This window comes from Halyomorpha halys, unplaced genomic scaffold (assembly GCF_000696795.3).
Source record: "Halyomorpha halys isolate HHAL.00 unplaced genomic scaffold, Hhal_1.1 Scaffold126.1, whole genome shotgun sequence".
In the NCBI taxonomy this organism is placed as follows: domain Eukaryota; kingdom Metazoa; phylum Arthropoda; class Insecta; order Hemiptera; family Pentatomidae; genus Halyomorpha; species Halyomorpha halys.
In genome coordinates, this window is record NW_027112074.1 from 1,978,307 (window position 1) to 1,992,490 (window position 14,184).

General features: G+C 29.6%; 1 protein-coding gene and 2 long non-coding RNA genes across 5 annotated transcripts in view; 1 reads left to right on the forward strand and 2 right to left on the reverse strand.

Moving 5' to 3' along the window:
• The window catches only part of LOC106678142 (uncharacterized), a 27,950-nt gene extending 27,522 nt beyond the window's left edge, over positions 1-428 (reverse strand). For both annotated transcript variants that reach the window (XR_001342709.2, XR_010844106.1), the window contains exon 1: positions 179-428. This is a non-coding gene — a long non-coding RNA (uncharacterized lncRNA). The remainder of the gene's footprint in view (positions 1-178) is intronic.
• Positions 1-11,468, forward strand: part of LOC136796397 (uncharacterized) — a 14,637-nt gene extending 3,169 nt beyond the window's left edge. Inside the window, exons 2-3 of the long non-coding RNA XR_010844107.1 lie at positions 186-317; positions 11,390-11,468. This is a non-coding gene — a long non-coding RNA (uncharacterized lncRNA). The remainder of the gene's footprint in view (positions 1-185; positions 318-11,389) is intronic.
• Positions 4,797-14,184, reverse strand: part of LOC106678157 (CKLF-like MARVEL transmembrane domain-containing protein 4) — a 90,695-nt gene continuing 81,307 nt past the window's right edge. Inside the window, exons 1-2 of one of the 2 annotated variants that reach the window (XR_010844105.1) lie at positions 8,587-11,390; positions 5,786-5,851 (exon numbers count right to left, since the gene is read on the reverse strand). Coding sequence is in view for 1 of the 2 variants with exons in the window: in XM_014416521.3 (XP_014272007.1) it covers positions 5,759-5,851 (93 nt within the window). In the remaining variant the exon portion in view is untranslated. Of the gene's footprint in view, positions 5,852-8,586; positions 11,391-14,184 lie in introns of those variants that run through there. The other variant, XM_014416521.3, reaches the window with a different exon arrangement.

A 14,184-nucleotide genomic window follows, 5' to 3' on the forward strand; every position in this document is an offset into this window, starting at 1 on the left:
TTTGTAACCTGATGTCCTTCAGGTGCCATATAAATTTGAAGTTGATTCGTTGAGAACTATGATAGATTTAAATAATTTGTATTCCATTATGACAGTCAATATGTGGTGTTTGTTATAATAATTTTACAATATAACTATTTTTCAATTTTCATCATTGATGTGATTGCTATTAACTTACTTTACAGGCAATAAAATTTCATAATACAGTAAACCAATGTGATTCTCTACAGTCTGATGAAGCAATGAACTGCAAACATCTGGAAGAGGAATTCTCAAACGTGTAACGAGGGACAAAAACTTCTGACATCATTTTTCAGGTGAGAGCAGTTGAATATTAAAAGGTATATATTTAATATTTTATTTCTGCAAACTTAGTGGTAAATTATAGTACATTATATCCATTTTTACAATCTATTTCAAGAGGTCCAGTACTGGTTGCTAGGCAACATCAGAAAATCAACTGTGTTCAGCACATTCTAGCCAAAAATCAAAACCATTTTTTTTTCCTTACATGTGTCTGTTTATGTTTTATTTGTTGCCAAAGTTATCAAAAGAGAATGAACAAAATTCAACTTTCACAAGTTAAGTTCTTAAAGAAGAAAGAATTGTTTCAATCTCTGTTAAAAATTTGAAAATTCTTCACATAAAAGATCTCTATGGCATAGCATTAATCTACATTATAAATTTTGACTTTTAGATTCAAGTCTCAGTATGAATAAAATATTGTTAATAACACGGAAAATCCAATTTTTTATGTCTACTTATAGCTGAATCTAAAAGTTGAAATTTATATTAGAATTTTAGGCGATACAAAAATTGCATGTGTAGAATTTTCATATATTTAACTGGTCTCCCAATAGACATATTTCATTAGGAATTATTCAATTTTCACTATAATGAATAATTTGATACCTATAATCAGTTAAAAATAAAATTTGAAATTCAAAGTGGACTTGGATATGTAGGCTTTTCATGCATTGAATTTTCAAATTTTTAACTGGTTCTGCTATAGAAATATAGCAGTGGGATAATCAGAAATACATGATTTGTTAAAAGGTGTAATTTTGAAAGGGTTAATAACTCATCACTGATATTTTATTTAAAGTAAGTATATTTACAAATCTATGAGTACAAAAAGCTAACACTGAGAAATTTGTCCTTCATTAAGAAATTACCCTGTGAAAATAAAAAAATTTCCATTATCATCTGATAGTTTTCGTATCAGAAGTTGGCCAGATTTGAGCGAAAGATCCTCCGAAAGATATATGGACTGGTGTTAGTTGGTGGAGAGTGCAAACGAAGAACAAATGAATAGGTTTACAACCTCTTTAGTGAGCCTGTCATTGTTAGTCTTTTCAAGCGATATCTGAGATGGGCTGGACATGTGGCGAGGATGGAGGAACAGGAAACTCCTATATAAGATTACTGATTGTCATAAATTCATGGCCGAAGGAGAGTTGGCCGCCTCCGACTTCGATGGATTGACTGTGTGGCTGCGGATGCGAGGAGTTTGGGAGTCCTCAACTGGATGGCAGCAGTGCAGGACAATAATTTCTGGAGGTTGCTGGTTGAGGAGGCTTGGATGTGTCAACATGTTGTAGCGCCAAACTAATAATAATCTGATAGTTTTGGCAACATATACCACACAGGTTGAAATAAAAAGGGCTTTGATTTGTGGGGTGAAATTTCATTTTTTTAAAATTGCACCAACTCCTGTTGAATAATTTAGAAAGCCACACAGAGCGAACTCAAAAATACCAACAAAAAATTACTGCCATTTTTTAAAGGGTTAATAAAAAATGTTTAAAAATAATTTTGAACTACTAAAGCACAAAAGAATGGACCTACGAATAAGGGATTTCTTCTTATGTCAAGCAACCATTTATTTATTTTCTGGTCCACTTGGAATGCTCTGACATCAATTTAGCATTAGTTTTTTTTTTTAACCCAGAGGTGTGAATGACTATCTCATTAACCAATAGTAAATTTTTACATTAACCAGAAAAACATTTATTCAAACTGCTCTCCTGTTTTATTACAAGATATTGATTTACAAAAGATGATCATGATGTCAGAAAAAATTAAACCGAAAATAATAAAAAATGATCAATTAAAATGCCTATCTTTAAGCCCAGTTTGTAGATTCTTGAAGTATAATCTCTTTCTGACTCTTCATTAAATCTGGAGTACTGAAAAGTGGTCCATAAGTGCAACATTTATTAAATAGTTTTATACTTACTTTATTGAATAGTTTAGAGTAGTACAGCGATCGAGATATCAGATTGAATGATTTGGTGCCAGGGGGAACATCATTTACCAAACTTTGTTAATCTTAAGAATAGAACCTTGAATATGACAAGGCATAGGAGTAATTTAGCAGTAAATCTAAAAATAGTTGCTACTCTACCATCGAAACGATTCTACTGGGACAAAATTATAAACATCAATTTATTTAGAAAATGAAATAGTTATTTACAAAAGGATAAAAAAAAAAAAAAAAAAAGAAAGTAAATTTATTAAACCACTATTTAACCACCGATTTGGAAAATGCACTTTGAACTATATTGTTACATATTTTTTTCAATAAACAAATAATGAATATGGAACAATTAATAAATATGCCAATCATGAGAGTTGGACAAAAAGTAATTGTAATCACTTGGTGAGCTCCTGTAACTGTAATGGTGGGACCATTATTACAATTACAAGCTGAGCCAAAGTAATTGCAAATACCAATTACATTCTTATGCATTTGGTATTTTTTCCCTAGAACTCCAAGTAATTTTAATTTAAATTATAAACACTTTACAACAAAAGAGAAAAAAATCTGTTAAAGAATGGCTCCAAAATATCAAAATGATATTCAGTTAGATTTACTAATATAGTACGGTTTATTTAAATGTTTTAAAAGATACTGGAAATAAATATAAAATCAATTTTATGATCACATGATTGCATATCGATTTATTTTAACCTTTAAGATTTCTGCTCATAAGAAATTTGTTCAAATAGACAGAATTCACAGGGGATTAAATTACATGAAATTAGAATAGCAATTACTTAGCCAATTGACATCTCATTCCTTCCAATCCAAAATTTTTTTGAATTTAGGGATGTAATGTGATGGTTACCTGAAGTTTCTTTTGAGCTCATATTCAACCATATAAGGTTCTCCGATACACATAAATGGATTGAATAGAAATGGGCTATATTTTATGATTGATTCTTATAGGAAACCAAATAAAGTTAAAATTCAATGTTTTAGATAGGTACCAATTCCAAAAAAATCAGATATTTTAATTTATCCTCAAAAGAAAGCCTTGTATACTAAAAATATTCCCATAATAAAGGTTGCAGCTGACTAAATCAGATATAAAATTAATCTTCTGTACAGAGGCTTCGTGTTAGGTATTAACAACGATAATCCTGTTTTGAACATAAATTCAAATTGTTATTTTACGGAAAACATTGGAGGTGTAATTCTCAAATATTGTATTTATTCGATGATGGTTTCTATTTTCAAATTAAACATAAAAGGATTTTTATAAATTGATATATTTGTGCACAATTACTGCTGAAACACAAAATACAGTGAGAGTCTTTTGTTAATTCTCGATATCGGCTTGAGAAGTATTAGTTAATGGACTCTACTATAAGAAACAGTCATCAAACACACACCACACTTTTCCGAATTATGCTCGAATCATTTCAGCAAAATTACAATTGGTGTTTAATTTTTGATTTTCTGTCAAATTGGTTTTGTACAGTTAGTAAAATTGGGTTTATTATGATTATCTTGGTTTAATACATTCTTTTGGGCTCAGTACATGAGTGATGTTAATTTTATAGCTAATTAATAAAGGTGATTTTGATAGGTTTCTTTTAATAAATAAAAATTTGTCTGAAAAAGTTTGATTTTTTGGCATTAGTGCCTAATGGTTGGATCCATATTTTTACCAAATTAATATGGTTCTAGAATTTCATTTCCCTCAAAAAATCCATCATAAAATATACAGGTGACATATTTGTGCCCCAAAAAGTTTCACTCCTAAACTCCAAAAAATATTGGCAGTATCAATTGAGTTTTGACACCTTTTATATTTCAATATGCATTGAACAGTTTTGAAGATACATTCAGTTTTTGTTTAGATAGTCAGGATTGACAGTAAAGCCAAAGATGAAAGTTCAGATTGATAGTATAAGGATAATACTGATGGACTATCAAGATAATTTTGAAATCTGATCATTCAAAATTTGAAGTGCAGGGAAGGTTGCAAGTGCTTCATTCATATGTGTTTCACTTTATTTTTGCATGCAAATACGAAAATGGCCACAGGAAAGCTTTCTGTTTATTATGTGTCAAAATAGACATGAGACAAGTTTGTTACTGTTGGTTAGCTGATAAATTAAATTAAATAAGCATCAGTTGGACTCATAGTGAAGGGGTCTTCGGGATTCAAGTCAGCCTCGCTTTTGAATGATGACTGTCATTCCGACTGACTACGTAGGGGTCCTTAAAAGTTTTCACATCAGATGACGCCTGAACTGGTAGAAGTTGGCTAGTTAGTTATTTACTGCAGACTGAGAAACTCAATGCTTTTAAAAAATGACTTATAGTTTTTGTCCTTAATAATCATTTATCATTTCATATCATATTTATTAATTGATCTTTTTCAGTTTTGTAATATAACTCATATTTTATGTCCCAAATTACCTTAAATAAACCTGGCATGTGGGAATATTTGATGTATTAAATAAGTTAATCAAGTTATAAAACAAACAATTATACTTTATTAAAATAATCTATCCATAAAACAGTCACAATCTATACTTAGCATAGTATCAAAATAAATACATACATATATTTAAATTTACAAATCCAATATTTAATAAAAGAAATATTTACAAAATTTAAATAAAATACATATACAAAACATTTATTTCAGATTAGTTTGAAGTTAGTTGATAATAATAGCAAATTCTATAGTAAAATGTAGTTAAGATCTTATAAATCACACTTTGTCGCTGCACATTTAATAAACAAAAAATAAAAATCATGTGAGGTAGCACAAGATATAATTAAGTTTTATATATATTTTTTTATGTTTTACAAATTAAAAAAAAATTAAATTATGAACCCAGCATATTTATAAATATATATAATTTTTGAAAATCATATAAACAACTATTTAATTTTAAATATATTTAACTCACTACATTCAAAAGACTTGATAAAATCTATAACGTGCAATCCATATTCTTTTGAATACTCTCACACAAATTGTTATGTAATAATTAATTTACAAGGTTAAATATAGCAAAGAAACAAAAACAAAGCAGAATGTTATATATCTTTGTTTTCTAGCAATTCATAATCAGACTTTATAAAATTATATATTTTTTTATCATACATATATCGCCAATAGTAACAAGTTCAACACACTTACTGCTTTATGCCAAATCAAAAAGAAAAAAAGAAAAAGAAAACACCTTAAAATGAAGGTGAAAAGGAATGGTCCTCATAGAAATTTGTATGCATTAGTTAACATTAATAATTAAAGTTGATTTCATCATAAAAGAACGAAACAAGGCAAATTTTGAAGTGATTCAAATTTTAGATATAGTGTAATTATCATGTATAAATATATATCAAGTTTAATTATTAATGAAAAACTAAAAGCTATTTGAAGTAACCAAATATTGATATAAATGGTCATAATTTCTATTGCTGACCCATTAATTTTGAAATCTGGCGATTCTATTGAGGCGTCGTCGCAGTAGATGATTTCCATTCGGTATAAAGCAAGTAGGTACCAGCTCCATAAGCAAGAGCATTAAACACTCCAAAAATCTGAAAGGAAAAAAAAAAATTAATAAATTAAGAACAATAAACAGACAAAAATACAATGTTACAATATAAATATATTAATAAGTATACTGTAGAAAAAAAAAAAAAAATCTATAGAAAATTTGGTTTTTGTGATAACATAAAGTTATCAGTTTCGGTAACTCTAGTCAACTTGATTCAAATTCAACTCTAACTCAGTTAGTTGTGTATCGACATTGAGTAGTATGTTTGTGTGTTGGTAAAGTGCATTTATGTTATGATCTTTACTGCATTTGATAATGTTTCATCAAAAATAAATCATATGTTCCCTCAAAATCACTAGTTGTTTTATGGATTATAATGAATACAAGCTTTAAGAAATACATCTAAATGTACCTTAAAATTTTGCTAAAAATCTAGCTGAAAAAGATAAAGTCATATCAGTGTACCACCGGTCACTATGTATTGAACATTGGGCTGGCCTAAGTGTCTAATGTCTTTTTCAGGATTTGAGGTATAATAATTCTTAACGAATAGACTATAAATATAATAAAAATTAATTTGAGGAAAGAGGTTATATTCATTTTTTTTTAATGTATCTGACCAATCGTTTAACATAGGGGTGAGAAATGAAGGATATACTCTATTTACAATGATGTAGGAAAAAGTTTTTTACAGTTAAATCTAATGGATAGGAAGCACTGACGAAGTTTCGTTATTTGGTTGTATCATGTGAAAGTTGTTAGAATAATAATAGATCACAGAGTAAATAGAATTAAAATTTTCAAAGGCGATTCTTATTACTAATAATGTATCAGAAAATGAATTTCACAAAAATTAATTAATATTAGTGGACACATTAAAATGGATTAGCGTATTAAAAACGGCTATGAGAACTAAGGAAATTATAACTAATAAAATTCAGGATAAACTAGGGGTGATAACAAATAAATAACTATGATATCATCGTTATCAGAATCATATATAGATGGTTGACCATTGTTAAAACAAGATGGTCCAGGTTAAACCTTGAATGTTTAGATATCTATTCCTTTAAATAGCCTTAATAAAGACATGCAAAATGGATTGAACTGTCAGCTCTTAATAAACAGTTGTAGCTATTTTTTAATTTCTGTTTTCCTGGCAACCATCCCCTTCATAAAACATTTAATAATTACTCTAAAATCAGAGTAGAACTTCAATTTTGAAATTTAAACGTGGACTTTTATACGATTAATTAATACTTCATAATTAATTCTTCTAAAGCTCTGAAGCTAAAAAATTGATATTCTTCATTATCTAATAGATTAACAGATATGCTCACTTGGCAGACTTGTTCCCCACCATTACTAGTATCAGGGATTGTATCTATTTGACTAGTAAGCAAAAAGATTACGTTTTGTGGAAAATTCTATTTTTTATGAGGCCCAAAATTTATAACATGTGATATAATCAATAAAGCGTTCCAATTAATCTATTTCCTATAAAACTCAAAGGTTTAGAACAAGATAATCAAAACAAAAATTGTTCTTAAGATCAGTTATACTGAAGGCATAGAGGGTATTATTATATGAAATGTGTATTATTAGTAATTAAATTAGTTTTTATTGTATTTTTATGATGGACCATTTTATTCTTTAAAAAATGATAATCAACAACTTAAAAACAAATTATTGGAGAAGTTTGTCGGGGGGTGCGGTCAGCAAAGAACAACATAAATAAACAAAACCATATTTATTTATTTTATGCCGACGTTTCAACCTGAGTTTCAGGTCTTCATCAGGGCTATAGAACAAAAGATATAACAACATTTAGAGTAACATACAATTGAAAAGGAATAGTATACAAACAAATTTAGAATTATACAAAATATTGAATTAAATCATAAATAATAAAAAATTGATAACTAATAATTGAATAGTACAAAATTTTAATTGATTGATATCCGTGGAATTGTATGGTAGTAAATTGAAAACAGTGGCAGATGAAATGTAATATCATGTAGGTAAGAAGATATGTATAATATAAGATATGCAAGTGGTGTCTAAAAAAATTGAAAAATTAAATAAATAAATTGAATCTACAAATTGAACATTAATTCGGCATAAAATACTATTCTTTTTCAATTGTATGTTACTCTAAATGTTGTTGTTATCTCTTTTGTTCTATAGCCCTGATGAAGACCTGAAACTCAGGTCGAAACGTCGGCATAAAACATGTTCAATTTGTAGATTCAATTTATTTATTTAATTTTTCAATTGTTTTAGACACCATTTGCATATCTTATATTATACATATCTTCTTACCTACATGATATTAAATTTCATCGGCCACTGTTTTCAATTTACTACCATACAATTTCACGAATATCAATCAATTAAAATTTTGTACTATTCAATTATCAGTTATCAATTTTTTATTATTTATGATTTAATTCTAAATTTGTTTGTATACTATTCCTTTTCAATTGTATGTTACTCTAAATGTTGTTGTTATCTCTTTTGTTCTATAGGCCTGATGAAGACCTGAAACTCAGGTCGAAACGTCGGCATAAAATAAATAAATATGGTTTTGTTTATTTATGTTGTTCTTTGCTGACCGCACCCCCCGACAAACTTCTCCAATCATTAATCTACGGTCAACTATCTACACCTCATTAAAAACAAATAGAAATTTTCTTGATTATAAATAACACATAACAATTTTATAAACTGGTACTCGATAGTTTAGAGGATTAGTAATTATAATGCATAACGTACCTCTTCATTTGTACGAGAACATAACTCCTTGATAATCCAAGGCAGTCTTATTGGCACTAGCTAAATGATGATAAAACAATATTTCAAACCATAGATATGGTCACATTGATACCAAGATTTCCATTATCTTCAAATAATTGAACGATCGAAGTGTCAAACACAAGACAGTCGGAGCTTAGTATAGCTGAGGCGATGCCTTCATGAATACTTCTTGGAGTAGCCTCCCAAGCTAGTCTCCTCCTGTGACCGTTCAATTCCAGCCGATATGCAAAAACCTCAGCTTGTTTACGAGAACCGATCAGCTGTACTATCGCAAAAAATTGTTGATGACCAGTATACTTTTCTTGTTTTTCAAGAACCAACATAAAATTATGACCAAAACATGACTGCATCATGACCCAATCAACTGCACCCGGTAAGTTAATATCAGTCACAAGAAAGACAATATCTTCACCTTGTAAAGTTGTAATAGATTTGTGAGACATGAGAAGATGTGGCATGACTTGTTCTAATGATCCAAGCCATTTGCAGCTAGCACCAGGGCACGGACAGCTGTAAGGCTTGAAATCGCATACTTCTTCATGATCAGCTTTTTCTGTGTGCAATAAAGACATGGTGCATCCAGAGGTAGAATATTTACACAAAAACATCACTGTACTGGCAACCTTTTCCATTGCCAAATTTCTAATGTTGCCCAAAGGGCCCCTACATGTTGGACAGCAAGTAAGCTTGGGTCGACAGTTACTGCAAACAAGATGACCACTTTGACACTGCAGTATAGGTGGTAGGACATAATCAAAGCAAACTGGACATTCAAATAGAGATGCTAAATCTGCTGTAACTGGAACAACAGCATTTGATGATGTCGATGAGCTAGAAGGCAGATTTACCTGGTTCATGGCAGAATTATGTATAGAAATACCTCTTCTTTTGCAAATGTTTTTTCCAGCCTGTGAAGTCATTTTTGATAGGTAGGAGACTGTTTTCAAGATGAAAGACACAATTAAAAGTTTATAGTGAACAAATTTGCTATTAACAATGATTTAAGGAGAAGAAAATTATATTATTTTGTCATTGAAGTTTTAAAGAATGTTTGGTTTAACAAGTTTCGTTAACCAAACACTTATGCCTGCTTCGTCAACAATAACCAAGCTTCATCCATGAAGATTACAAGTCCCTCCCACGTAAATCTAAAGGAAATAATTATGTACGACCATGGTAATTAGTAATAGGACCAAACGCAGGAATATGTGGTTTGATATTAGCTACCCGAGCAATTGACTTGAGTTGATTTAAACAACAGATTTAGAAAAACTTCACCATCACTGCGATAAAATAAAAATCGATAAGAATAGTTGAAGTCTAGAACGAACTAAACAAACAAATACACAACTATTAACACGACAGCACTAAACAAAACTTGTAGTGCACATTTGTTATCATTAGAGAGTGCTATCCCCACCACCGATCCTAAAGGCAGTACTGCAATACGAACACTTTTTACATCTTTTGAATTCTGTAATTTATCATATAACTTTCAAGAAACGACTTTTTGCGTTAAAGAAAATAGAATTCTAAAAAACGCTTATTTTTAAATGGAAATTGAATTTTATTATTCGGTGCTAATTTCTTCTGCTAAATTACACTTCGTAATTATGAATGTTCTGTAAGTTTATTTTTGTAATTTAAGTCTTTTCAAATGATCTGATTCGATGTTTATTTACTTCTTTGTTTTTTTATACTGCCCATTCACATAAATTGTTAAATAATTCGAGATAGTCTAATATACTATATCAGTAATACCTTAAAGTAATTTCTGGAATGCCGAAGGAGATAAGTAAAATGTTTATTAAGTAATTCGAGCTAGTTGTTCTACAGAGACTTTTTGGGAGAAAGACTGAACTGAGATATTATTTATATATTTAGCACTATTTATTATTAGGCCTCAAGGCATTGATGCGGTTATTTTAGAGAAAGTTTATTAGATGTATGGCTTCTGGCAGCAACTGAGGCGAAATGTATCATGTATCCTAAGATTTAAGGTGTTCCGTCGTAAAACATGGTTACTAAAATTATTCATGAATTGAAGTTTCTGGCATCACCGGATTTTTAAAGGCTGATTTAATAAACTATTAAAAGATTCATTAGGAAATTTGTTTTCTTATGAGAATAATGTTCTTATTAAACTATAGTAAGTGACTATTGGTTGAAGATAAAACATAGTAATTAACGTACAATTTATTATTGCTGTTGCCATGTCATACGACCGAACGCCTCATTTATTCATTTTAAATACTCATCCATTGTTAACAGTTCTAACAAAAGCTGAATAATGTACTTCTTTTGTTAGACCAAGTATTTATAAACAGTTATATTTATCAGTTTACTTCTGTTGCGTAGGAAACATTTTTTTCGGACGAACTTAGACTTTTCACAGCGTGCAAGTCCTAAATTAAATTAAAAACTTTTAGTTACTGTTTTATATTAATTAGGGATGTGTTACACTATTATTTAAAATTAATCACAAAGTATAATGTTAAACTTTCGACATAAACAGATCTTTAACATTAAAACATTGTTATAGGGAGTTAAAATAACTAGTTTGCTTAGTTACTATTTATTGAACAGTGACTGGATTCTTGAAGTAACGGGAGTCGGGTAATCTTGCTGTGATCTGTAATTTCTTTTTTTTTTTTATTTTATTTTCAAATCCTCTTTATTGATATACAATTACAATTACAAATATATGATAATACATAGTATATATACATATAACATACTGACTTTGTTTGCCGTATGGCAGTATAAGTTGAGTTACAGGGTCCGCTGAAGGCAGTTTCACATTAGTAACATACTAATTGGGGGTTTACATAGAATGGAGAGGGATCATTCCGGCTGGTGGTGGTGTGATGACTTCAAGCTGCAGAACCCGAAGTCCTTCCCTCGGCGAGGACGTCTACTAAGGGGACAGTGCTTTGCCACCTCCCAGGTCTTGGTGGAGGGGCGATATCTCTGAAGAGCGGGTTGGCACTGTAATTTCTTGTAATATATGCGCAGTAAGTAGGGACATAGTCGCAGAAACGTATTGGGAGGGAATAGTAACAAAATATAAAACTTTCCAATAATTTGTTTTCTGCCAACCACAAGTTACCTATCTCGTCCAAAAAAGTATGGGAATGCTACATTTTCGTCACCTGATATCAACACCCATCGGAAAAGAAATTTTTATTTGTCATTTCACTGACCAGTGATTCGTTTTTAATCAAAACCATCTCACGCGAAGAAATCTTTCAACTAAATAAATTAATAATTGAATTACGTTTAAGCATGTTACCGCGTACCAATTATATAGCATGTTATACTTTATAAAATTTATTTGGAAAATAATTTTGGTATTAACTATTTGTATGTCCATGATAACACTGTACGAAGATTTATCTTCCAAACAATTTAGAAGTTTCCTTCCTTATTAAGATTATGAAAAGGGAATTTTATTTATTTTTTATTTGCGTATAAATTTAAGTTCATTTTATGTTAAAGTTATGTTCTTTTCAGTCTTCACAGCAGCACCATTTATTTTTGTGATTTTCGATTTTAAATTAAAAATATATATATTTATATCAATAAAAAAAATTAAATTTTGTTATTATTCTTTTCCCATAAACTTTTTTTTGTGAGGTGCTCAAATGACTGTTGTGGTCAGAGATTTATGTTTCTTTTAATTAGATCTCTGGCTAACATCAATAAATGTTTTTGACTGATACAGTAACTTCAAGTTCAAGTTCTTTGAATTTTGAAGAGTTTTCTATCAAAAGTTAATAAAAACCAATTTTTTAAAAATAAATTTTTTTTTTTTGGAAGATGGTCTGGATTGGGATGGTCTATTATTTTGTACCTTCCTTAACTGCCACCTAGACAATTTTCCTATAATTAATTACACAAGGTCACCTTAATAATAATCTCCCAATAAAGGTTTTTTTTTTTTGTTTTTTTTTTTAAATTCAAATTCTACTACAAAAACTTATTCAGTTTTAATTTTCCCTTATCAAATAGGTATAACAAATCAACATTTCCAATCAATAATTTTTAAATAATAACTTTCCAAATGTGGATGTTGACTTTGCATTGAAAATTTCTCAAGTGTGGATCTTGAAAAATACAATTTAAATAACAAATTTTGAAATGTAAATTGTTTTTCAATTAAAGAAATAATAAAAAAGCATCTGTTGTATTTATATGAAATCATACAAGTTTTCAAGTAAATTAAATTTTTTGTTCATCTTCAAGGGGTGCGCACCATGGCTAGATCCACTAGTGAGCGAAAGACAGGGCTGATATTAGTTGCATTGGTGTTGGAACACCTCATAGCTGTTATGAGAAGAAAAGGGGTTAAGGAAAAAAGTAATAAAATAAAATGTTATGAACAGGAACCCTACAGTGGATATCTGCGAACTGTTGAATGTCAATGGAACTAGCTGATAAAGTTTCAAAGGCAGGATTCAAATCACTTCCATACCTCGATTGGTGGAAGTTAAAAACATAAATCAAGCAGCAGTGGAACAAATAGCTTCCAGACTGTAAACCATAGTATTCATACTCTCCATATTAGAATTATTAATTTCCTATCTGAAAAGAATAGTTTTTGATTTTATGCCTCAGTTGACTTAATTCGTTTCTAAACAAAAAAATTTAAATTTATTTAACTCCTTTATGTTAGTGTAGAAGAGTTACATTCTGTAAAGATGAAATATATACAGAAGCATAGGTGGCCTGAACCTACTGATTTGGTCTCCAAGCTTTACCGTGGCTTAGATGATCTCAGGAGTACTGCTGACTCATTCCAAGACTATTTGAATTGGAAAAACAAAGAAGTGGAAATAGTAAATTGAAATGTATGCTGAATACACTGCCTATTGAAAGTTTGAGACCTTTTTTAAGCTTTAAGTTAAATGACTTTACTTTGTAAAGCCGGTGTATAAGCTTATAAGCCTTGGACTTTTTTTATTTTTTTCTTATGCTATAAGACTGTAAAGCACAATTTCAAGTTATGTTATCAATATTTAAAAGAAATTAAACAGCAGCGTGATTTGGAAAATGTTAACCTCACTTAATTTATTGGAAAAACTTAGCAGACAAGTATGAACTCATGCTCTTTCGTTACAAAAATAAAATGTAATTTTTTATCTTTATTGGAACTATATATGGTTTGCCTTCATCTATAGGCTTTATGATATACTTTATTTTAGGCTCTTAGAGAAGGATTTTCATGGCATACTTGACTAAATATGCAACTGAGCTAAAAGGAAATGGAGATTTAAAAATATTGTCAGCTCACAGTAATGATATACATCATAACCATAGTTATAAAGTTTACCCTTATGCGGTATAAGGGTAATGGACAGCATTTGTATTGACAGAAATTTATTTATTTATTTAAGTGTTTTGACCAATAGGTCCATTTACACTGGATTTACAAAGTTAGTAGATTACAATTGACATATCCACGAAGTTACAATTACAGAGAGAGAGAAAGTTACAAACTACAAATTTATAATTACAATTTACAAAGTTAAAGTTAGAATTTATGTTGTTAGTAAA